A 24,158-nucleotide genomic window follows, 5' to 3' on the forward strand; every position below is an offset into this window, starting at 1 on the left:
GTTAAGAAGAGTGAAATTGAGCTAAGATATTAAAATAAAGACATTTCAAATAATTAAGATTCCCAATCATGAACATCGATGCTCTCTACATTGCCTGAAAGACAAGGAGAGACTATTTATTTACTTGTCAGAAAAGAACATTGAAGCTTGGAGCACACACAAGCGTTGAAACCAGGCCTAGAACCCAATGCTACTGTGGCACTGCTAAAGAAATCACTATCCAGACTCTACCTGTACAGAGGGGATGCATATGAAATGGTGAATGTGGTTAAAAAAAAAAAAAAAAAAAAGCAAACAAAAAGCCTCCTGGTCTTTAAAAAAAAAAAAAAAAAACGCAAAAAAAAAAAACCCCAACAACTCCAAATAAGGCTTCTGACAGGGATATTTTATTTTTTTGGTTAAAGCCACAACTGATAGAAATTCCATAAAAACAAACATGTAAACAAGGTATCAAAACTTTGGTTCACTGAAACGTCTCACACCTAAAACATCTGAGGTACAAAGGCACCTATTAGTGCTAGATAGTCTGGCTCTGCTGCAATCGCTCTGATGTTATCCTTGGAATCAGAGACAGCATAGTATGATGGCAGAGACTGGGACCTAGGTCACCCAGGACCTGTCCCAGTACACTCTCCACTTCAGTCAAACATTGACTCCTCCAAAGACCTGCCTGATAGGAGCTGGAACATATAAAGGTGTCTGTCATGCTGAACTTGACAATGACTTGGGCTGTAGGGCCAGGAAGGGAAATGGCAGAAAAGGACATCAGTCAACTTCTGTTGATCCACAAGGCCTCAAGAATTCCTGTCCTCGTTCATGGAACCACTTATTGGAGACTGTGAAAAGAAAGAAAATATGTTACAATTCTATTGATTCACCAGCCAAAATCAATGCCTTCCCCATGTTTCCTATACTGTGCTCTGGAATGAGACCCAAATAAGCACTCTCCTGGGCTTTAAGTTGCTCATGAGCTCTTGAGAAAGCCAGATGAGCACACCAATAACTATGAAATTCTACCAGTTTCATAATGTATGTGGGCATGTTGTCATGGGAACAGAGCCCAAAGGTATCTGACAATGTAAGAGAAAAAAAGAGAGCTGGAATGTGAAGTAGAACAGCTGTTACCTTGGGAAGAAGACAAGCACAATTAATGATTCCCACATCAAGGGAGGTACAAGAAGTAGGAACCCTTCGTTGCTATAACCCACTCTTCTGGAAGAACATCTTGGACCTACCGTGTTTATACAGCTCAGGGCTTTCTCAGCTCTCTAGGCATTTGAGTGTTGCCAAGTAGCAATTTTGGAACTTAACCAGTTTAAGTAGACTGGTACATGACTGAATGGTACTACCGGTGAGCAGGAGAAAAAAACAACTTCAGATGGAAACATCTTTGACTGTGTCAAAATTTGGCAACAGTCGTCTCCCAGCTCTGAGTATAAAGCCAAGTATCAAATCCCAGGCTGAGCCTACCATAAGCACCGTCCCTCAAGCCACTCACCCCATTTGCAGCCCACAAGCACAGGGCAGGCTGCATGTCTTGTTCGGTAGTCACCTTCCCCACTCCGTAGAAGGTTATACCAGAATACAGCTGTGCCCTGGGAAAAAGGTGGCCTGTTAGAACACATTTTGAAAGAGATAAGGCATAGGGACCTGACTCTAAACACCACAGAACCCTTGTGCTGAGCAGAAACACCCTATTTTCTATGTATGGGGGTCAGGGCTCTGGGACTCCAACAATAGTTAAGTTTCCCAGAAAGCACCTTCCCTATATCATGGGGTCAAAGTTTAGAAACCTACTTGTCCCTGAAGGGACTTCCCTTCCTAAGTAGAAACTGGGACCACAAGTCTACAATATGGGTAGGAAGAGGCTAAGACATAATTACAGACATATTCAAATGGGCCAAGCAACAAGACTAGCAGTCATGAATATGCCTGAGCTCTGTTTCAACTTCTCACCCACAAAAAAGACTTACCTTCTTAGGCCAAATCGCAGCTCCCAGATCCGGGAAGACAGTGGCACCACCAGCTTCTACATCACTCATCTGGGAATATAAGGTACAGAGCTTGGCTCCTCTCTCCAAGAAGGGCAACTAAGCCACAAAGAGCATGCGGAGGTGTTCTGATCACCCTGCCCTGAGCATGTATGGGCCTACTTGGAGACTCTACTTCATGCCCAGTTTCCTACACCTGCTGAATCTGTGTGGACAATCTCCATATTCAAGAGCTGAGGACCTCAGGAGACCCACATCCAGGCTGTCCTTGAAAGTCAAAAAGTGCCCATCCTAGCACCGCACCCATGCCTTGAATCCTCATCTAGCCTGGACCTTGTCTCAGCTGCTGTGCGACCCTGAGCTCCCTACAGGCTCCAATCCCAAGTGTGTCCTCTTTGCCTGGTGGGGGCTCTAGCCACTTGTGGCTCTCTAGTTCAACCCACATGTTCCCAGAAGTTATGTTCTGGGTGAACAATTGGGATTCTATGTCTTAGAGGCTCTACAGAGGTACAGAGCTTGACTTCCCTACCTAAGTTGCTTAGAGCAACTATGCCACAAAGAACACGTACAGATGTACTGTACAGATCACCCTGCTCTGACCGTGTGTGGAGGCTCTCTCTGCTGCATGTCAGGTCTTTCAGTCCTCTCTCCCAGAGAGGCATGAAACTAAACTGAACACAAGATATGTAGCAGCCAGCCTGCACTCATGCCCTCAGGACACCTCCACAAATACCAAAGCACCACTTTTTTTTCCTTTGGCTTTTCTCTCAAGATTTTGGCCTATACTATAATGAAAATTGGAGCTAAAAAATATTTCCACAGGACACATAGCAGACTAACTAAAGGGTATTCGACAGACACAAGATAAATGAATAAGAGGAAAAACCCCTACAGCTTCCCCAGCCCTGGGAATCAAACCCAGGGAAACCCCCACTCCTGCCAGTCTCACCAGCCTCTCCCTCTGGAGACACTAGTCTTTTTCTCCTTTTCCAACATCTCAAGTCCCTTCTCTCTTCCAGGCTTACACATACTCTTTTCTCTGCCAGAAACACATCCCACCAGCTAATTTCCACTCAACCTCAAGTCTCAAACATGTTTCTTCTAAGGGAGGCCTTCTCTGAACCCATGCTTGGGCTACTTTTTCACAGTGTTTGTCTCCCTGGTAACTAAATAATAGTCTCCCCTGTGTTTATTAAAAAGTCTCTCATGTTAGACCTCAAGTATCCTGAAAGAGACAATGTATGTTCTGTTAACCAGCATATTGACAGCAATAACCACACAATTAAAACTGTAAAGGAAAAAATGAACTTCTGTCTTTAAGTTCCTTGACAGACTTTATGACTTTTTTTTTTTTTTTTGCCAGTCCTGGGGCTTGAACTCAGGGACTCAGCATTGTCCCTGAGCTTATTTTGTTCAAGGATAGCACTCTACCACTTGGGCCACAGCGCCTCTTCCAGCTTTTTCTGTGTATGTGGCACTGAGGAATGGAGCCCAGGGCTTCATGCATGCTAGGCAAGCACTCTATCACTGAACCACATTCCCAGTACCACTTTACAACTCTAGAGCAGGCCCTCACCTTTCAGAAAAGGCAAACTGTTTCTCTGTGAAGGAAAAGTTCTATGGACAGAGCAAAGGCAGCAAGTGGGAAGCAGGCTATCTAGTCTCTTGGGAAACAAAGGCAGCTCCCATCTAAGAGCATCTCATAACTTCCCCCTCACTCTGCTGCTAGAAGAGAACCCCCGGGGCATTCTTCCCAAAAGCCCAAGTAGTACTGTGCCCACCAACAAGCAGGCAGAGTAAGCTTACAACAGAAAATCTTGAAGACATTGCATTAGGTGAAATAAGCCAGCCAACAAAAGGAAAATACTCAGTGATTCCATTTACATGTGGTTACGTGATCAAACTCATAGTGACAAAAAGTAGGATGGTGGCTGCCACAGACCAGCAAAGGGGAATCTGGGATTTTTTTGTTGTTGTTGTTGGTCATGGAGCTTAAACTCTAGGCCTGGGCGCTGTCCCTCAGCTCTTCAGCTCAAGGCGAGCGCTCTACCACTTGAGCTACAGCACCACTTCCAGTTTTCTGGTGGTTTATTGGAGATAGGAATCTCATGGTCTTTCCTGCCCAGGCTGTCTTTGAACCATGATCCTCAGATCTCAGCCTCCTGAGTAGCTAGGATTACAGGCGTGAGCCACCAGTGCCCGGCTTGATCTGAGATTTTTTTTAAACAGGGTTTAATTTTACAAGAAGAGTTATGGTAATGGACAGTGGTGATACCACATTAGGAATGTAATTAATATCACTGAAGTACAGTTAAAAATGGTTAAGGTTGTAAATTTAATTATGTATATTTTACTACATTAAAAAAAGAAAACTTTGAGGGTGCTGAGAAGTATGCAGCTCAAGTGGTAAATCATCAACTTCATAAACATGAAGCCCTGGGTTTAAACTCCAGACACACACACATACACACACACAAATGTTTGGGGGGGGGGGGGAAGGAGCCAGGGATAATAATATCTCTAGCAGAGGGAGAGACTAGATAAGAACAAAAGTAAGCCCTCTCTAGTCTAGCCAAGAAAGGCACTTATGAACAGAAGGATCATTATTCAACTGGTAGTACCAGCCTTGATGGGAATGGGATAGGAGAGCCCTCTGGACCCACAGCCCCCTTAGGGCCCATAAACTGCATACATCATACTCACGTAGTTTAAGAATGTGGCCACACGATTCCCAGTCCCTAACTGCTTGAAAACATCTTGCTCATCGCTCTACAAAATTAATGAGAGTAAAGGAGTGGGCCTGGACCCAATACTTACATAGTTAAGAAACGTCGCTAACCTATTTCCCTCCGTTTTGAGGCCGCTGTCAAAAGGTCGCTGCAATAGACAACAACTTTCACCCAAGTTTGCAACCAACTTACCCACCACCCAAAGGACTGGGGTCAAAATGGTCAAGGGAAGGCAATAAACATTCCATTAAATAGCCTGGAAAATGGGCCATAGCCACAGAGGAAACACTGGTCCCAGCATGGCATAGGGGAAAAGAAATATGAACAAGACCTAGTGAAGTTTAGGGCTAGGGTAACACTCCCTATATCTACAGGGAACAGCTAGGCTCCATTAGACTCAGCAAATCCTGTGATTCCAGATACAGGCTTCATTAGTAACAGAGTTTTCCTGGTGAGGTGGGAGATGGGAACAAGGTAATGCAGAGGCTGAAGTGCTCCTTCTCAAATCAGCCAAAGTGGGACCCATTGGAAGTTATCTGTGATTTAGGCCTTACCCGAGAGAAGTCAAAGTGTGGTTCATATTGTCCTCCCATTCCGTAATTTGCAACCTGGTGAAAAAATAAAAGCACTGGGTCTTGTAAGCAGTACCAATAGCCCTAGAGTAGCCTATCTTTCCAGGAATGTCATCTCTCTAGGCCTAAAAACTACCAGAAACTCCAAAAGCAGCCTCCCTAACATGTCCTGCCAGCACAGGTAGAACAAGTATGAATATGCTCATCGTTGGGTCTAGGACTAACACAATCATGGTTTCCCAAAAAGAGGATACCCAGATGGTCACTGTAGAGGAGCTCTGGCCCTGTAAGGAAAGGCATACGGCAGCAGAGAAGACCCTTCCTGAAGCAGGCCCTGGCCTTGGCCTTGTGTGGGAGACAATGAGAATGTATGTGATCCAGAAGAAAGCCAACAACCAACTCAGGACAGATTTGTTCTTGGTTTTTTGATGGTCTGTTTGGTTAGTTTTTATGTGTTTTCGTTTTGTCAGTCGGGGTTTTAACTCAGGGTCTGAGCACTGTCCCTGGGCTTCTTTTTGCTCAAGGCTAGCACTCTGCCACTTGAGCCACAGTGCCACTTCTGGCATTTTCTCTTTATTTGGTACTGAGGAATGGAACCAAGGGCTTCTGCATGCTAGGCAAATACTCTACCATTAAGCCACATGCCCATCCCCTTGTTCTTGTTTTTTTGTTTGTTTTTTTAAAGAGACAGCATTGTTATGTCCCTAGCCTACAATTCCTAAATTCAAGCAATCCTAGTAGTAGTGGAACTACAGTTCATGCCACCATACCTGGCTTGAGGTTTCTCCTCTTTAACACTAGATTTAGACCTGCAAAGCAGCAGGCACTGCTCTTGTTCTTTCCCAGTGGCTATTCTAAGTCAGACTGAGTAAGGCAAACATTCCATAATAGTCTGTTGCATGGAATACTTTAGTAGCCACATGAGGCAGGAACACAGGGGACAGGTTGTAGGTAGCTAAGAACTGGAACGTCAGCCCAGAGTAAACCAGGTCATGCAGTAAGACTTGAGCCACAGCAAATACTAAGTATCATTAACTCAACTGAAAACTGAATGTATGGGTGTATGGATGTAAATGTCACAGTGAAATGCTCCCCTTGTATGACCAATACATGCTAATAATAAAACCTTTAAAAATGTAAATGCCAGGTGGGGCACCGGTTGACTCATGTCTATAATCCTAGCTACTCAGGAGGCTGTTATCTGAAGATATCAGTTCAAAGCCAGCGTAGGCAAGAAAGTCCTCGAGACTCTTACCTCCAATTAACCACCTGAAAACTGGAGGTTGTACTGTGGATCAAGTGGTAGAGCCCTAGTCTTGAGCAAAAAGGAGCCCAGGGGCAGCATCCAGGCCTAGTTCAAGCCCCATGACCAGCAAAGAAAAAGTAAATGCCTACACAATGTATCATCCTAAAACGACACATCTGATAAGCAGATACAATTTGAGATAGAGTTTAAGACAAAATACAAAATCTGACATGGAAGCTGATAGACCAAGTGGCACCATCAGTGTCTATCCAGAAAGAACTGGCTTCTGTGTTTTACTAGAACCCTGAAAACTTTTTGGATTCAGTACTGGTTCTCAGAAAGCTATATTCATATATTCTTTTTCATAACTCAAACAGGTACAAAAAGACATTGCAAAACTGCCAAAAGTGGAGACTTTTAAACATGGCAGTAAAAGAGACAGTGGACTTCAGAGGAGAGGAAAGTCTCTTGTTAGAACTCAAACAGTATTGGCTGAATACAACAAAATGCAAAATTTAGACAGTATACTTTTCAGTGTCTACAAATAAATATTTTGATATGAAGAATTAGTGAATAAAAATATGCTATTATCTGCAGCTTTAGTCTTCCTGCACCAGAAACATCTGAAATCCAGTCAACAGCCCAAGGAAGACTGGTATAGCAGGTGATCCTGAGGTCTGAGATGCAGCTAAGGAGAGAATGGCCAGATCAAGTAGCTGATCAAGTGCTGTCACAAATGCTTTCATGGATATTTCTTTGGATATTTCATGGATATTTCTTTGGTTCTAGACTAGTCAAGAACTTGAAGTAAAATTCTAGACATGAATGTGTCTACTGTGTCAAGGTACTCCAGAAAGTCTAATCACTGTGGCTTGTGTCCAGACTGGCACTCTCCAACACTTCCATTCTTTGGACGGAGTCAAAGAAGGTGCACCATTATAGCTGGCTCATTGTTTAATAGCTTGGAGAATTAGTCATATATGATCTTAACTTCTACATTCTTTCGCTGTCTCAAATAAACACAAAAATCATGGAAGCTTTTGCAGCGATCAGATCTACCACCCTAGCATAATCAAGTCATAAACTTAATAACAAGCAATTGTACCTAAAACTGTCCTAAAAAGAGATATTCATTAGAATCTTCAGGCTTGTTGCTGTAAAAAAAAAAAAAAAAAAAAGACAGGAGTATATATGATGCTGAGGCCAGAGTGAAGGTAAAACAAAAACAAACGACTAGGAAACACTCTTCTATTTTTTTTTTAACCAGTCCTGGGGCTTGCACTCAAGGCCTGGGCACTGTCCTTGAGATTCTTTTTGCTCAGGGATAGCACTCTATACCACTTGAGCCATAGCATCACTTCTGGCTTTTTCTGTGTATGTGATACTGAGGAATCGAACTGGGCTTCACACATGCTAGGCAAGCACTCTACCACTAAGCCACATTGCCAGTCCTGGAAATCACTATTCTAGAAGGCTGAAGTTCAAGCCAGAAGTCTTGAATCTTAGAGGATTTGGGGAGGTACAGCATCTCCTCTTCTATCAAAAAGGCCCTTATTCAATTCGTAACTGCCTTTTTTCTTCCCAAAGGTCTATAGAAAACATAACAGGAGTTCGAAGAGTAAACCCAGTCTGAGCACCATGGGAAGACAGACTCTTTCCTAGTTCCTATGTTCCCAAGGATCAGTTGTACCTGCAGTAGTTCTGCAGTCTTTACTGTTAGCCCTGTGATGTGCTGCATCCGACGATTTAATCGAGCCACAACAGGATCATCGTCCTCCTCCAGCCAGGAGCTGGGGAATAAAAAAAGAGCAAAGATAATGGGAGCAGGGGCAGGTTTAGGTCACAGCTGTGCTCCCTGGGAGCCAATACTAGCATTCATAGGAGGTGCTAGCAGGCAGGAGAAGCCATGCCACCCTACTTTACCAGAGGAGCTCTAGAGTTGGGAGTTGGGCGGCTAGTCTACCTCCACTATCTCTGCTTACCTTTTGGAAACTCTGTAGCTGGCGACAGTGAGGACACCTGTCTTGGGATCACGAACAGTGGCTCGTGCAAGCTGGAAATCAGAAAGAAGGGAAGATTTATTCTTTGGGGCCTTTTGTGTTTTCCCAGAAAGCACTTGAGCAAGACATGCTGTTGCATTAGTAGAGGAAGCAGTTTTGTGGGCAGTGGCTCTAGTCAAGGGTCCATGATTCTGAAGGCAAAGCCAAAAGAAGAGTCCAAGGCTCCCAACATTACCTCTGTGATTTCAGAACCTGGCCATTTCTCTGCTTGAACACTATCATTCTGCTTGGTCTGTCCCTGAATCTGTCTGAACTGCCTGCTTCCTTACCAGACCCATACCCCACTCCTGTCTAAGCACAACATGACTTCCTACCACATTCAAACCGTGATACCATCTCTGAGCTATAACTTGTAGAGTTCTCTTGACTTGGTCAAATTCTGCTATTATAAATGGTCTCTTTTGCCAAGTAACCCATTCAAACACTGATTTGCTGAACTGTCTCACACTGGGCTCCCAGGGCTTTTTGAGAGCAGGAAAGATAGATGGTATAGTTTCTCCCTTGGGAGTCTCACAAAGTCAGATGATAAAACCAGAACTCTACCTGAAAACCAACCATGCCCCCCATGTACACACTTACACATAATACATGCCCCCTCCTCTGCTTCATCTCACCTACTACTTGGGGCCAGCTACCATAACCAAAGTGCATTGTGCTACAGCTATGAGTAGAGTCACAGGCCTGGATACCCTTACTTCAATGGCACTTCCCCTTAATTTTAATAAGTAATTGGTAAGTGCTTAGAACTATGTTGGGTGGCTAAGGTATGTCTCATACCCTCATACAACTCAGTCCAATGGAGAAGGCATAAAACCAGCCAGGGGACTACAACAGAACATGAATAAGTTTAATGTTCTGTGGGAGCTCAGCCAAAAGGTCAAAAATGGTTTCCTAAAGACTACCTAGCTGAAATCTCAATATCACAGGAATAGGCAAGGAATCACAATAGAGAGGCCCAGGAAGGAAGAAGAGTACAGCCCTGACTGTGGATTATGGGTTTATGTGAAGCAGTTAGGTGAGACTAGGCTGTAGAGGCCAGTAAGGGCTACATACTGACCAAAAGCATGGAAGGCATTGTGCAGGGCAGAGACACAATTAGATGTGGAAAACATCTCTGTGAGGAGCTAAGTAAGAAAGAAGATTAGCAAGAATGCCACAATAGAAGTCAGGGCAAGAGAAAAGATAGTGACCTGGGCCAGAAGATGGCAGAAGAGATGGAGAGAAACAGACAAACCAGAAATCTGACCAGGTGGTAAAATAGACTGTCTAGACTCTGAACAGCGCTAACATGTTCTAAAGTGGTCAGCATGCCCGGGGCAGGTGTCTTCCTATCTGTGGCCTTTCCTGAGCTCAGCTGAAGTCAGTCCCTCCTGATGACAACTGCGGCCACAACCAGACTGTCAAATATCTGAGACACAGAGCTGGCTTGGTGCCCCTAAGAAACTCCATGCAGCTGAGCTTTGCTCCTGAGTCAGACAGGACTAGTTTGAAAACAGGTTTCAGGCTGAGGACCTACAGGCAGCTGCCAGGCATTCCCCAGAGGCCAAGTTAAGCTCATTGGCCCCACTTCAAAGCCAAAATAGCATCTGTCTCTCAGAGCCTCCGGAAAGGAGAGGTCAGCTTCTGATGGTGAACATGTTTGGCTTGTCACATGGCTCCTGTTCAAAGATAAGTTTTCTCAAAGCTCGCCTCCCCACCCCAGCTACACATGTGCACGCATGCGTACACACACATATAGAGGAAGAGAGATGGGGGAGGGAGACGGAGACACAGAGATGATGTTCTCAGTGTCTAGGACTGAAGGACAGGTGTGGAATCTCTCAGGAAATTTGTTTTTCCTGGAAGACTCTGGAGTTGACCCAGGAGTTGAAAGGTGGGTTCTAGTTGCAATTCGCTACACCCATTGTCTAGACTCATACAAGTACTTCTGTGATACCAACATGCTAGATATTCTGGGGCCTGAAGCCAACATCTTAGCTTCTAAGATGAGGTCCAGTGACCAGGCTAGAAACCTGTTTCAGGTTCCTCCATGAGATGGTTAATCTTGATTGTCAATTTCACTGAGAGATTTTTTTTTTTTTTGATAGGTCATGGGACTTGAACTCAAGGCCTGAGTGAGCTCTTTTGCTCAAGGCTAGAACTCTACCACTTTGAGCCACAGCTCTACTTTCAGTGATTTGGGGGTGATTAATTGGAAAGTCTCATAGACTTTCCTTCCTGGTCTGGCTTTGAACCATGATGCTCAGGTCGCAGATTCCTGAATAGCTAGGGTTATAGACATGAACCACCAGTGCCCAGCTTCACTGGGAGATTAAGAAATCATTTCTCAGCCAGGTGCCGGTAGCTCAAACCTGCTATCCTATCTACTCAGAAGGCTGAGAGCTGAGGATACTGGTTCAAAACCAGTCCAGGGAAGGAAAGTCCATGAGAGTCTTATCTCCAATTAACTACCAAGAAAGCCAGAATACTGGCCTTGAGCACAAAGGCTCAGATCTTGAGTTCAAGCCTCAAGACAGGAAATTTTTTTTCTCTGAGTGTGTCTATGAGGACATTTCCAAAGAGGATTAACCAAGGGAGGAAAGTTGGCCCTGAATCTGGGCAGTACTATCCCATAGTCTGGGAGCCTGAATGGAAATAAAAAGGGAAAAAGAATAAAGCCCATAATATAGGCTCAAGGGTCCTCTCTCCCCTCCTCCTTCCTTCCCTTTCCCTCTCCTTTTCTCCCTCTCCTTTCCTCCCCAGCTTTCCCTCTCCTCCTTTCTCCCTTTCCTTTTCTCCTCCTCTTGCTCTCCCTCTCTCCTTCTCCCTCTCCTTTTTATCCACTCTCTGTCTCCCTTTCTCCCCCTCTCTTCCACTTCCTCTCTCCCTTTCTGTACCTTGGCTGCCATGAGTTGCTCTGCTGCCTCCCTGCCATGATGGACTGAACTCTCTGAAACTATGAGCCAAAATAAACCTTTCCTCCTTTCTGCCAGGCATTTTGTCACAGCAATGAAAAGTCTGACTAACACTCTCCAGCGTCAGCCTCCTCACCACCTCAGCTGCTACAATTCTATGAGGAACAAAGCAATAACCAATCCAACTAAATCCTCCTCGTAATTATCAGTGTTGGAGAAAGCTGGGTTAATGGAGGCAAGCAGTTCTCTTTGAAAGAAGTGAAGTGGACTCAAACCTTTCATGAACTAGAAATAAAAGAATAAATTTAGAACATGACATAATTAAAACTAATAGCCAAGTATACTTAGTAGCAAAATACCAGAAGAATTTCCAGGAAATTCAGAAGACGAAGGTAACCATTGTATTGATGCTCTAGACGTTCCATACAATCCAATAAGACAATAAAAACAAAAGAACTCTTAAGTACTAGGAAGGATATTCTCCTTATTTGCAGGTGGTAGTACTATCTGGACAACCCAAGAAAATCAGCTAACAGTCAAAAAGGAGGGCTGGAAAAATGGTTCCAGCATATGCCTACCAAATGTAAGGCCCTGAGTTCAAACCCTGTGCTGCCAAAAAGAAAACAGAAGTAGTAAGTAACTTCAACCACTATCTGTGACCGCACAAGTCAATATTTTTCAAAGGAAAAGCAAAAACAGAGACACAGTCTGCTTAATAAACACACGCATTAATATTTGTTTAAACTACAGGACAGAACCTGTCACATTTAACTCAATAAACACTAGCTATTATTGTATGATATTTTCTTTTTCTTGTTTGTTTGTGCCTATAAAGGGGTTTGAATTCAGAGCCTTGCATTTGCGTGGCTTTTTCCATTCATAACCTGGTACTGTACTACTTGAGCCATGTCTCCACTTCTAGTTTTTTGCTATGTAATTAGAAATAAGCATCTTGAAGGTTTGCCAGAACTGACTCTAAGCCACAATTCTCTCTTAGCTACTGAGTAGCTAAGATTATAGGCATAAGATATGTTTTTTTAAATCATGTTCAGCATGTAAACAAATACTATAGAATGTTAAGTTACATAATAATGGAACCAGTTCAAATATAGTGAAAAGGACTGGACCTCATGATTCATGTCTGTAATCCAATCCTCAGGAGATAGAGAAGATCACACTGGAAAGATCACAATACAAAACCAGACCAGAAAAAAAAAGTTAGTAGACTCCATCTCAACCAGCTGTTATCTCAGATGCCTGGAAGGCAAAAATAGAAAAGTGGTGGTCCAGGCCAGCCTGAACAAAAACATGAAGACTCACGAAATAAGTAATGCCTGGGTGCCAGTGACTTACATCTGTAATCCTAGCTACTCAGGAGGCTAAGATCTGAGGATTGTGGTTCAAAGCCAGCCCAGGCAGGAAAGTCCATGAGACTCTTATCTCCAATGAACCACTAGAAAACAGGAAGTGGCGTTGTGGCTCAAGTGGTAGAGCGCTAGCCTTGAGCTGAAGAGCTAAGGGACAGTGCCCAGGTCCAGAATTCAAGCCCCATGACTGTATGAGAAAACTCAATGTCATACAAATGTACACCTGCCTCAAGCTGACAATTTCCAAGTCAACTCTATCACTGGAGTCCTACTCAGGAGCACCCCAAGACCCCTCTTCCCAGCACTCTATGGCACATTTCCTCAGGTCCACCCACACCCACACATCCACCCCCAAGCAGGTGATCTGACACATCTTGCTGTGAGCGGCACACTGCCCAGTACTACCTTCTATCACAGCACTTGACCATCCATACCCATTCCATCAGTTTTCTTCTCTGGATCATGAATCCACAAATTCAGGCTGAGTTGTCTGTGTATCAGTAGACTCATGCTACAAACTGCTAAGACAAACTAGGTAAGCAAACTGCCCCACCATGCCAGAGATGGGAGAATATGCCCCCTTCAGTGCCCAAGAAGGACCTACAGAGACACGTACTTTAGGTTTTGCGAGCTCCTTGATTCTCTCAATTTCCTCGTCAGACATCACATCGTAGTACCTGACGATGTGTGGGCTGTCCCACTCGTCTTCCTCTTTGAAAGGAGCGATGAGCAGCTGTGGCACCCTGTTGCCATGATGGTACCTACAGAAGAGCCTCTTCTGCCTCCTGGGTGTCTGGGAAGCACAGAGCAAGAGGCCTTGAGCTGAGTGAGTTGTAACCCTTAGTCCCAGTCCAGCTGTCTGCGGACACAGCTCTTACACTCCAGAGCCAGCAGCTGCCCCCTCCCTCCCTGCCACAGAACAAAACAAAGCCCCTGAGCTTGACTAGCATAAAGTGACACCCTACATGTCAGACAACTTTTCCTTCTCTTCCGAGGTCATCTCATATGCACAAATCCTATGGCAGATGGCAACTTCTGACCTCTTTGATGGAGATTTAAACAGGTCTGAAGGGGACAAGAGAGAAGCCTTTCTAGAGGTAGAACATGTGGGCGTGAAAAAGACAATTACATCCCTCACAAGGGAGTCCTCAAGAGCAGGTGATAGGATTTCAGAGCTTTCAAAATCCAGGGACACCAACACCAAGCTCCAAGCTTCACAGAGACTTACTCTCCCCATACATTGTACTTTCCCTTGGGACCTGAGGCATCCACACCCATCTTCTTGCTCATACCAGTGAGTCAAACCAAAGCTCAGTACATGGGGGTAAGGAGGGGAGAACACTAATAACTTGGAGGATAGAAATGCTACCTGGCCATTAGGGGAAAGAGTGTTCCACCCTACACCTCCAAGAATACCTATGTCAGCCTCAGGGATGTCACCAAGAATTAAGAAGATGCCAAGAAAAAAAAAAAGAATCCACAGAGGGAGGAACTTCCTCCCTGCACTGCCTGTCCAGAGCCAGTGTCCAGATCCACAGCCTAAGTGGGCTGCTCCTTCCCAGGTCTCACCAATTTGACACCTTCCCCACGACAGAGGCTCTCATACACGTCCCTCTCAGGCAGGTAGTCCACAGGCCTCTCATAGACACCTTCCTGAGTTGCTAGAGAAGATGCTGTCTGATTTGATGGTGGTTTTTGTCTTTCTTCCTCTAGCAGCCGCTCAAAGTACCGCAAATTCCCTCCAGCACGCTCATGGCTCGGATCTAGAAAAAGCAAAGAACAAGAAGGAAAAGGAAACCACAAACATCTGTAAAGTCATTTAGGGAAATTATTCTGTAAGCAGTTTCTCTCCTAGTAGCTCATTTGTATGTTGCATTCTGTATTCCACAGCACCTAACCTTGAATGTGGAGGCCAAAGTCAAAAAAAGACACCATCTTGGTTAGAGATAAGAAAGGAGCATCAAAGCAAGAGAAACTTGGCCTCTGAGAAGGCTTCCAACTCAGGCCTCTTTTCAAGTTCTAAGGTTCCAGTCCAAAGAAGCAGTCATGAATCTTGCTTCCACTTTGCTACTTAAAACCATTCCCCATGGGCTGAGAAGGTGGCTTAGTAGTAGAGTGCTTGCCTCACATGCATGAGGCCCTGGGTTCAATTCCTCAGCACCACATAAACAAAGAAAGCTGGAAGTGGCACTGTGGCTCAAGTGGTAGAGTGCTTGCCTTGAGCTGAAGAGCTGAGGGACAGCGCCCAGGCCCAGAGTTCAAGCCCCTCAACCAACAACAACAACAACAACAACAACAAAAACAATTCCCAGAGTGTAGCCATTACTTGTGACCATATCACAAATGGCCACATACCTAGAAGATTAGATGAATGCTAGGAGAAATAACCATAGCATGCAAAGAGGCAGGCATGGTGAGATTTTTGTGCTACTCCTCAGATAAGGAAACTGAGGCCCAAATGTTAAGTGACTTAAGTTGAGGTATATAGCCACTGCTTCCCATGGGGCCCTGCATCTGAAGTCAGCTAGCATATGATGTGTCCTGCAAGTTTAGTAAACCTTGGAGATTTTGCCAAGTGAGCCAATAAGAACCTTGGACAGGGATTCATGGGAAGCAGTAGCAAAATAAAATCTGCCAGTTTGTGAAACTCCAGATGATAACAGCATCTGTAGAAGGTAGAACAGACAGGTTGTAAAAGCTTGGTACTTTTGGCCTCCTTCAGTCCTATATCACAAGACAGACAAAGCACCAATGCCATGGGCAAATCATGCTGTTAGATGCCAGGACACTAACACCTGGGGTCACTGTTTGTCACTGATGCAACCCTGAAATTCAGATATCCTCTGGAACTGTTCCTGACACAGGTTTCCAGCCCTACTAACCTTCCCTAACCTCCTTACCAAGGGAGAGCAGGCGGCGCGTGAGCTCCAAGGCACGGTGCAGGTCACCCAACTGGAAGACAGCATAGCTAAGGTAGTCCAGCACCTGGGACTTGGCTATGGTAGCCTCCTCTCCAGCATCAAGTTGCTTTAGCACCTGTTCCATCCACAATACTGTATGATAATAGTCCCCTTCATTGTAGGCTGAGCGGCCCATCCCAAAGCAGTCATCCACACTGAGTACTGCCTGGTATTTAGTTCCTGCAGAAGGAGAAGCAAATCATCAAGCTCCAAAGAGCCTCTGGGTTATTGAGGGGGGGAAAATCACACTTTAAGAAAAAGCCAGCCGGGTGCCGGTGGCTCATGCCTGTAATCCTAGCTACTCAGGAGGCTGAGATCTGAGGATCACAGTTCAAAGCCAGCCCAGGAAGGAAACTCCATGAGACTTTTATCTCCAATAAAGCACTAGAAAACTGGAAGTGGCACTGTGGCTCAAGCAGTACAGTGCTCGCCTTTAGCTGAAGAGCGCAAGGACAGCGCCCAAGCCCAGAATTCAAGCCCCATGACCAACAAAAGAGAGAGGGGGGGGGGGAGAAAAAGCCAAAGCTATTTCAAGGAAAGCATAACCCAATAAGAACCCTTCAAGGGCTTATATACAACACATCATGAAGTGTCATTAATACAGTAAACACAGATAAATAGGTCAGTCTTGCCCAGGGACAGGGTTAGAGCTTATCTCCTAATAGCAGATTCCCCTTCTTCCAAGTGGTAAAGGGGTTTGGGATGAGGAAGCCCAGAAAGACCACCAATCATTATTTAGGATACCACCAACTATTATTTGGGCTCATAGGACCACACAGAAGATGCTTAATGGGTTGCTGCTCATATGAGCCTAAAGGGCAGAAACATTTAGTGAATTTAAGAATTAAGGTGGCAGTAAAGGCTATGGATGAGGATAGTCACTTGCAGGAAACATCTGACGAAAGAATGAAGAACATGCTTGAGACTGGAGCCATAGGAAACATATACCTAGGACAGAGAGGAACACTGAAAAGGAACTAAAAGGGAGAAGCAGAGAGAGCAGGCACAGTGTGACAGACACCAAGGGAGGTCACGAGCCAAGGCTGCAGTGCCAACTTTGGCCGCTAGGTAGCAGGGCCCTTGGTGAGACCCAGCTCAGCAGGCCTTGTGAACATGGGTCATTTGTGAGAGCTGAGTGAGCACTACAAAGTGACTATGAGGACAATTTCAGGCCTAGAGGCAGCAGCAGCTACAGAGCCACAGGGATTAGGAGGGACTCAAGATGGGAAGGATTGCGTGTTCCTCAGAGAATAATGAGATCCCATGAAAAGCAAGGAAGGTTGAGACCCTGACTGGAAAGCACTGGTATCTCCCAGACCCCACTAATAGCCGTGGGCATGGCTAGCACATGAGCAATGCCTGAGATCATCTGTCCAGGAGGAAAACCCTACTTCAGGAGGGTAGCTGCTGCACACTTCAGGGTCTTCTTCCCTGTACATGGATGTATACCTTGAGACAGTATCTCAAGGTGGTCCAGGAATCAACATGGGATAGAAAGTTGAACAGCAAACACAAGATGGAATCCTAAGTAGGCCAAGAACTAAGGGGTTCATGGAGTTCCTTTCTCCACTCACATGAATCTCCACAGATCTCTTCTGACTCTGTAGGCATTTGAACCTGCCCTGATGGAGGCAGTGAGCCCTTAGGCTCTGCAGCAGGACAAAGCTGGATCTGTGTGGGCCTCAATATAACTCTAAATGCCACCTAAGTCTCAGTCCCTAGCCTACCTAGAGGTTATTCATTATCTATCTAAATAGAAATAAAACCTTCAGTTTTAAAGGGCTGGGGGCAAGAATTCTAAGAGATGAAACGTAAAGATATCTCCTTGGAATGCTAATAAATGGTAGCTATTAATCAACATATCTCACAGATGCCAAGAATGTTAAGAATGGCTTTCAGACACTCAGCATGCATCCTCCCCAGAAGCCAACTCAAAATGTCTCCTCCCCAGAGGATAACAGCTGAGCTTCCTGCTGAAGGGTAATCAGACATGGATCAGCCCAGCTGACATGGATAAAGCCATTCCTGCAGAACGAGTAGGATGAACAAAGGAGCTAAGCAATTCAGAAGGTGAGAACAATGGGCAAGAAAGCCAGGGAGGCAACAGGACCTCAAAGATTACATATAGGAGGAGTTTAGGGCTATCCCTGAAAGTTAAACATTGCAATCAAGAAGGGGATAGAAGGCTGGGAATGTGGCTTAGTGGCAGAGTGCTTGCCTAGCATGCATGAAGCCTGGGTTCAATTCCTCAGAACCACATAACCAGAACAGAGGCAGGGAGTAGTGCTGTAGCTCAAGTGGTAGAGTCTAACCTTGAGCAAAAGAAGCTCAGGGACAGTGTCCATGCCCTGAGGACTGGCAAAAAAAAGGAAGGAAGGAAGGAAGGAAGGAAGGGAAGAAGGAAGGAAGGAAGGGAGGAAGGGAGGGAGGGAGGGAGGGAGGGAGGGAGGGAGGGAGGGAGGGAGGGAGGGAGGGAGGGGACAGACGTGTGTTCAAGATCACGTGGAAAAGGAGGGTCTTAATAAGTGAGCTAGAGATATGAGACAAGTCAGAACGGTATTCTAATAATCAAGAAGTGGGAGGGGGAAGTGTATAGCAGAGAAGTGCAAAAGACACCAAGGAGGTAGCCTTGGTGTCTTAAAATGCTGGCTGATGGGGCTGGGAAGGTGGCTCAGTGGTAGAGCTCTTGCCTTGCATGCCTGAGGCCCTGGGTTCGATTCCTCAGCACCACATAAGCAAAAAAGAAAAAAGCCAGAAGTGGTGCTGTGGCTCAAGTGGTAGAATGCTAGCCTTGAGTGAAGAGCTGAGGGACAGTGCCTAGGCCCAGAGTTCAGGCCCCACAACTGGACCCAAAAAAAAAAAAAGATGCTGGCTGACACTGCCAATAGATAGAAGTGCTTTTGGCTGGTGGGGGCAAGTGAGGAAGGTAAAGAGTTCAAATGAAGGGTGAGAATTTCAATTTGGAATGCATGAAATTTGAGACGTCCATGGAAAGATGCAAGTAGAGATGTCCCACAGGCATTTGCCTACACTGGAGGAACTTGGGAGGTATGCTCTGACAAGACAGCCACAAGAGTTCATCCGTGTACAGGCAATGCTCTGGGAGATTAAAATGATTCGGTCTACCTGGAAAAGGTGTTCAGATGGAGTCCAAAAGAGAATCTCCCTTCTGCCCTTTTGTCCCCATTCAAGACAATCAAGGAACTGTTAATCAGTGTGAAAGATCAATGTCAAGATTAGCTCCTCCCTCCTCCCAACCAAAGGTACAGGTTGAATAGATAGATGTTGCAGGTACCCTGACTTCATGGTCAGACTTGGTGCAAGACCTGACTTAGGCAAGAACAAGGGTAAGTCCACCTCCCTTCCTATTGGCTCATCAGACTCTTCCATGCCAAGGTCTAAGGCCTTGACAAGCCAGTAACAGAATACCTAAACATGAAGAAAGCATTCATGCACTATAGATCCCTCTAGACTCCCCAGAGATGAGATGACATTGAAAGTTTAATGGGGTACAACTGAATCCCTGGTTTATTAGTCCTGAATAGCCTTTGGAAAGCACCAGTTTCCCCTAAACTCCACTAACAGCTATTGGGCTAATACTGGAACTATTAGTGGTAAAGGAGGGAGAAAAAGAAAAAAAATGAAGGAGCAGAGAAGTCAAAAAGTAGCAGAGAATGACAGCGCAGAACTCAAAGGAGAGGAGGATATTAGGCAAAACGGAGAGATCGATGTGTGAACATTATGTCTGAAATCTACCCACTGGTGACCTTGTCAGAATAGAATTGGTAGATAGTAGAGACAAAGGCACTGTGGTTTCAGGAGTATATGGGAACCAGGAAAGTAGAGTGTCAATCACTCTACCCAGTGGCCTAACTAGGACAGAAAGAAGAGATTGACTTCAGCAGCAGAGTTGCAGAAGAACCTTGGATCTGGGGGAGTAGCTTGAGAAATGAGCAAGAACAGAGCCTACACATGACTCAAAGAGAAAGCTCAGAGAAGTGGGCATCAAGTGAAAAGGGGTGTAAACTGATAGAGACTGAATGAAGGACAAGAAATAGTGAGTTTGCACATCATCCTTAGATAGAAACAGAAGGGTGGGCTGCAGAAGCCTCTGTCTGGCCACGGATCTCTGATGTTCTAGGAGTAGCAGCAAGGGGGCTCCACAGTAGCAGCCTTGGCTTTCCCTGACACACAAGAAGATAGGACCTTGGCTAATACCTGGGGTAAGGAAGCAGGACAGGAGATAAGAGGGGGTGGCCTTTATGGTAATGAGACTGGCACCAAAGGGGGATCTAAGCAAGGATTACCATAGAAGTAATAGTGCAACAGAAACGGTGGCACGCTGGTACAGCTAATGGAAAAGACACCTACAAAGCCTGGAGTGGGGAGTTACCTGGAAATTCCCCTCTGGAAATCATGGCTGGGTCTAGCTTGTATGTGTCTTGAAGTCTCATCAGGGCTTTGGCGGCTCCCGACTCATCCTCATCAGTGGGGAAGAACTGCCGCTGCACCGACAGGTTGGCAATGAAACCTTCCAAACAACAGTGAGAATAAAGGTCACCCTCAATCTAGAGACGGAATTCTACCTGAGACCAGAGAGGCAGTCACTAAAGGACCACTGGCTTCTGGAATCTTCCTGCCTCTTCCTTCAAATGCTGGGAAGAGGGTCTGTCCCTAATCATGGGTCAGGGATGTAGCTCAGTGGTAGAGCACTTGTCTGGCATGCATGTGAGGTCCTGGGTTCAATCCTCAGCACTGGGGTGATAGGGGAAAGCTGTTTTTCCCTTCCATTAAGAAATCCTCCCTGAGGAATTGTTGGAAGAACTTCTCCTTTCTTATTCCTTCCTGTATTCCTGCCTGTGTTACTCATTTGGAACTGAACAAAGCCTGCACATTGGTTAATACATGTGAGTCTAACAGTCAGGGCATGAGCTTCCTTATTATAGTGTCTAAGACCACAATTTGGAACCCCAGTTAGCTTCCAACCACCGAGTGTTTGCTGGGATACCAAGCACCGGTCATAAAGTAAAAGATACATCTCTCCCTCTACCAAGGCTCTAGGAGGAAGCCAGACCCTCTTGTGCCGATTTAGGCCTTCCACTGCACCTGTGAGTTGAGAACTGGGAGAACATGAAGGCATTCCTTCCTTGGCTCCTTTCCAAGAGCAGCAGCACCTGCTGGCACCTACTCTCACCACATCAAGCCTAAACATCCATTTCCAGCCAAGCTTGGGGCCCCAGGAACCAAGATGCTGCTTTCTTGTTTTCCTCATGATTGTAGGGGCAGAGAGACACTAAAGAAATTAGCATCTGATGCTGGAGGGGATGTGGACAGAAGGGAACCTTACTGCATTGTTGGTGGGAGTGTAAACTTGTTCAACCACTTTGGAAAGTAGTATGGAGGTTCCTCAGAAGACTCCACATAGAGCTCCCCTATGACCCAGCAATCCCACTTTTGGGCATTTACCCAAATGTTCACAAACGAGACCACACTAAAGCTACCAGCACAACTATGTTTACTGCAGCACTATTTACTATAGCTAAGATATGCAACCAACCCAGATGCCCCTCAGTAGATGAATGGACCAAGAAAATGTGGTATATATACACAATGGAATTCTATGCCTCCATCAGAAAGAATGACATTGCCTCATTTGTTAGGAAATGGAAAGGCTTGGAAAAAATTATATTAAGTGAAGTAAGCCAGGCCCAAAGAAACATAGGTCCCATGGTTTCTCTTATTAGAAATATCTAGTATATGTCTGAGTCAAGCAGAAAAGGTCAGATAAGGTGATGTTGAACCCTAAGATATGTATTCAAATTTATTTTTCTTTCATGCAATTATTTCTATCTCATTTACAAGATTATTTCTTTGTTGCTTTGTATGGCCCTCACCCACAGTATACCCCTGCTTTCACTGTATTTGATGTTGTTATAATTTGTGGAGGGGAAGGGGAAAAACAAATCATTTAAATAGGGATACAGGTGGACCCATTGCAACAATGAGATGTACAAGTCGTTATGTTGAAAATGAACTTTACAACTTTGGTGCGGGGGACGGGGGGAGAGCAGGGAGGATTGAGGGGTCAGTGGGGGGAGGATGGGAAGGGATGGGAAGGGGAAACAAAGGAGGAGGCTACAATGCTTGATAAGAAATGTACTCATAAAAAAAAAAGAAATGTACTCATTATTATGTTACCCATGTAATTGTAACTCCTCTGTACAGTATTTTCACAATAAAAAAATTTTTTTTAATTAAAAAAAAGAATTTAGCATGTGAGAAAAAGAAAAGGTGCCCCTCCAATAGAAGCTGTCAGTGTGCCCCCTCATTTCAGACACAAGCACAAAGCCAGAAATGAATACAGCCCAGTGCTTTCTGGTCCTGCCCAATCTCCTTCCAGGTGATTATAAGGTTTTCCAGATGTTGATATGAAAGGGAGAAAGCAGAGAACAAGATCAAAAAGCGGAGATCATGTGTGCAGGCTTAGTCTCCTGCAGGGCAGGCAGAACAGCCTGTGCTGAGATACAGGCCCAGCCCAGGGAAGGGAAGGGGGGAAGGGCGGGAGGGTCTGGGAAAGGCAGCCCTGGTTCTAGAGGCAATGAGCTCACAGGGCACAGCTCCAGCTCCGCTGAGCTCACCAATCCCTCCCAGGAGGCCACCCTGCCTCTAGCCAAGCCCAACCCTGTCTGGTCACATGGGCTGAAACATGTCTCAGCCAGAAAGACTGCTTAGTCTGAAGTTAATCAGCAATCTCAACTCAAAAAAGAGACAGGGGCCAAGCCCAAGGCTGAGAGTCCATGGGGGCCACCTCCAGGTCTGCTTACCATCACTTCTTGTTGACAGGAAAAGTAGTAAATCACGGAAAGCACTACCACAGAAAAAGGTTAAAAAAAAATCAAATCATACTTTGACCTGTAAATGCCATTTCTAGGAATTTACCCTAGAAAAATAACCAGAGATAGACAAGAGATACATAAAAGATCGCTGAAATTTTGGAAATAACCCCATGTGTAGTGACTTGACCAATATAGCAGATTACAATCTAACCATTAAAATCACATTGAAGAACATCTAAGAGCATACAGAGAAATGGGAAAATCAGGAAAACAGTACATATTTACATCACAAATCCCTCCAACATGTATGTTTTGTTTGTAAAAGACAAAAAAGAATTCAGATGAGGCCTATGTTACCCTGCCTGCCTTGGCCCTAACACCCTGACTCCTTCTCAATTTGCTTGTTCCTCAAAGCAAATGAGTTTTCATTCCTGATATAAGTAGGGTTCTATTTTCTAATGCATATCTCTGGTAAAGAAGATCATAATTTTAGCAGTGCTTATCACTAGGCAATTGGATTAAGAATTATAATTATTGAATATACAGGTACCAAGGTTTGAAATCAGGGCCTTGCACTTTCACTTGGTTTTCTTGTTAACAGACAGCATTCTATCATTTGAGTTAGGTGTCCAAGTCCAAAATTTTGCTGGTTAACTGGAGACAAAGTCTTGCAGACTTTTATGCCCTGGCTGGTTCCAAACGGCCATCTTCTAGGTTTCAGTCTCCTTAGTAGCTAGGATTACAGGTATGAGCCACCAGTTCCCAGCTATAATTTTATGTGGTCATGTTTGTGTTTCCAAACTTTACTGCTAAAACATGTATTACTACAGTATAATACGAAAACAAATGTCATTACCAAAACTAGGGGAGATAGATAGCTAGGCACTGGTGGCTCATGCCTTTAATCTTAGCTACTTGGGAAGCTGGGAATGGGAGGACAGAAATTTAAGGCCAGCTGGGCAGAAATGCTCATGAGACCCCCTTCTCAACCAATAGCTGGGCAGTGACACACCTGTGTCAGGTTGTGGGAGGCTGAGGTTGAAAGATACTAATTCCAGATTAGTCCTGGCAGAAAAAGTCCAAGGGATTTCAACTCCATGGAAGGAAGGCTGACATGGTAACACACACTGTGATTCCAGTTATGACAGGAAGACTAAAGTAGGTAGACTGAAACTCAGGCCTCCACCTGGGCATGAATCAAGACCCTCTCCTAAAGATTACCAGTGCAAAACAGGACTAGAGGCTTGGCTCAACAGTATGGCAGCAGTCCAGTAACATGTAAGGTCTTGAGTTCAAACCAAAAAGAGAGAGAAAGGGGCTGGGAAGGTGGCTCAGTGGTAGAGCGTTTGTCTTGCATGCATGAGGCCCTGGGTTCGATTCCTCAGCCCCACATAAGCAAAAAGGAAAAAAAAGCCGGAAGTAGCCCACTACCGGACCAAAAAAATAAAATAAAATAAAAAAACAAAACACTAATTAAAAAAAAAAGAAGAGAGAGAAAGATAG

General features: G+C 44.9%; 1 protein-coding gene across 4 annotated transcripts in view; it reads right to left on the bottom strand.

Moving 5' to 3' along the window:
- Positions 1 to 364: 364 nt before the first annotated feature.
- LOC138808198 (prolyl 4-hydroxylase subunit alpha-2) overlaps positions 365 to 24,158 on the bottom strand; it is a 35,289-nt gene continuing 11,495 nt past the window's right edge. For 2 of the 4 annotated variants that reach the window (XM_069994168.1, XM_069994170.1), the window contains 11 exons: positions 20,213 to 20,350; positions 15,760 to 15,999; positions 14,429 to 14,622; positions 13,476 to 13,652; positions 8,521 to 8,591; positions 8,229 to 8,328; positions 5,275 to 5,328; positions 4,695 to 4,760; positions 1,974 to 2,042; positions 1,499 to 1,595; positions 365 to 836 (listed from right to left, as the gene is read on the bottom strand). In XM_069994168.1, the coding sequence (XP_069850269.1) occupies positions 766 to 836; positions 1,499 to 1,595; positions 1,974 to 2,042; positions 4,695 to 4,760; positions 5,275 to 5,328; positions 8,229 to 8,328; positions 8,521 to 8,591; positions 13,476 to 13,652; positions 14,429 to 14,622; positions 15,760 to 15,999; positions 20,213 to 20,350 (1,277 nt within the window). In that variant the 3' untranslated portion in view covers positions 365 to 765. Of the gene's footprint in view, positions 837 to 1,498; positions 1,596 to 1,973; positions 2,043 to 4,694; positions 4,761 to 4,808; positions 4,869 to 5,274; positions 5,329 to 8,228; positions 8,329 to 8,520; positions 8,592 to 13,475; positions 13,653 to 14,428; positions 14,623 to 15,759; positions 16,000 to 20,212; positions 20,351 to 24,158 lie in introns of all 4 variants that reach the window. The other 2 variants (XM_069994171.1, XM_069994169.1) reach the window with 2 other exon arrangements.

The sequence above is a fragment of the Dipodomys merriami genome, unplaced genomic scaffold, assembly GCF_024711535.1.
Source record: "Dipodomys merriami isolate MVZ:Mamm:240054 unplaced genomic scaffold, mDipMer1.0.p SCAF_447, whole genome shotgun sequence".
Taxonomy (NCBI): domain Eukaryota; kingdom Metazoa; phylum Chordata; class Mammalia; order Rodentia; family Heteromyidae; genus Dipodomys; species Dipodomys merriami.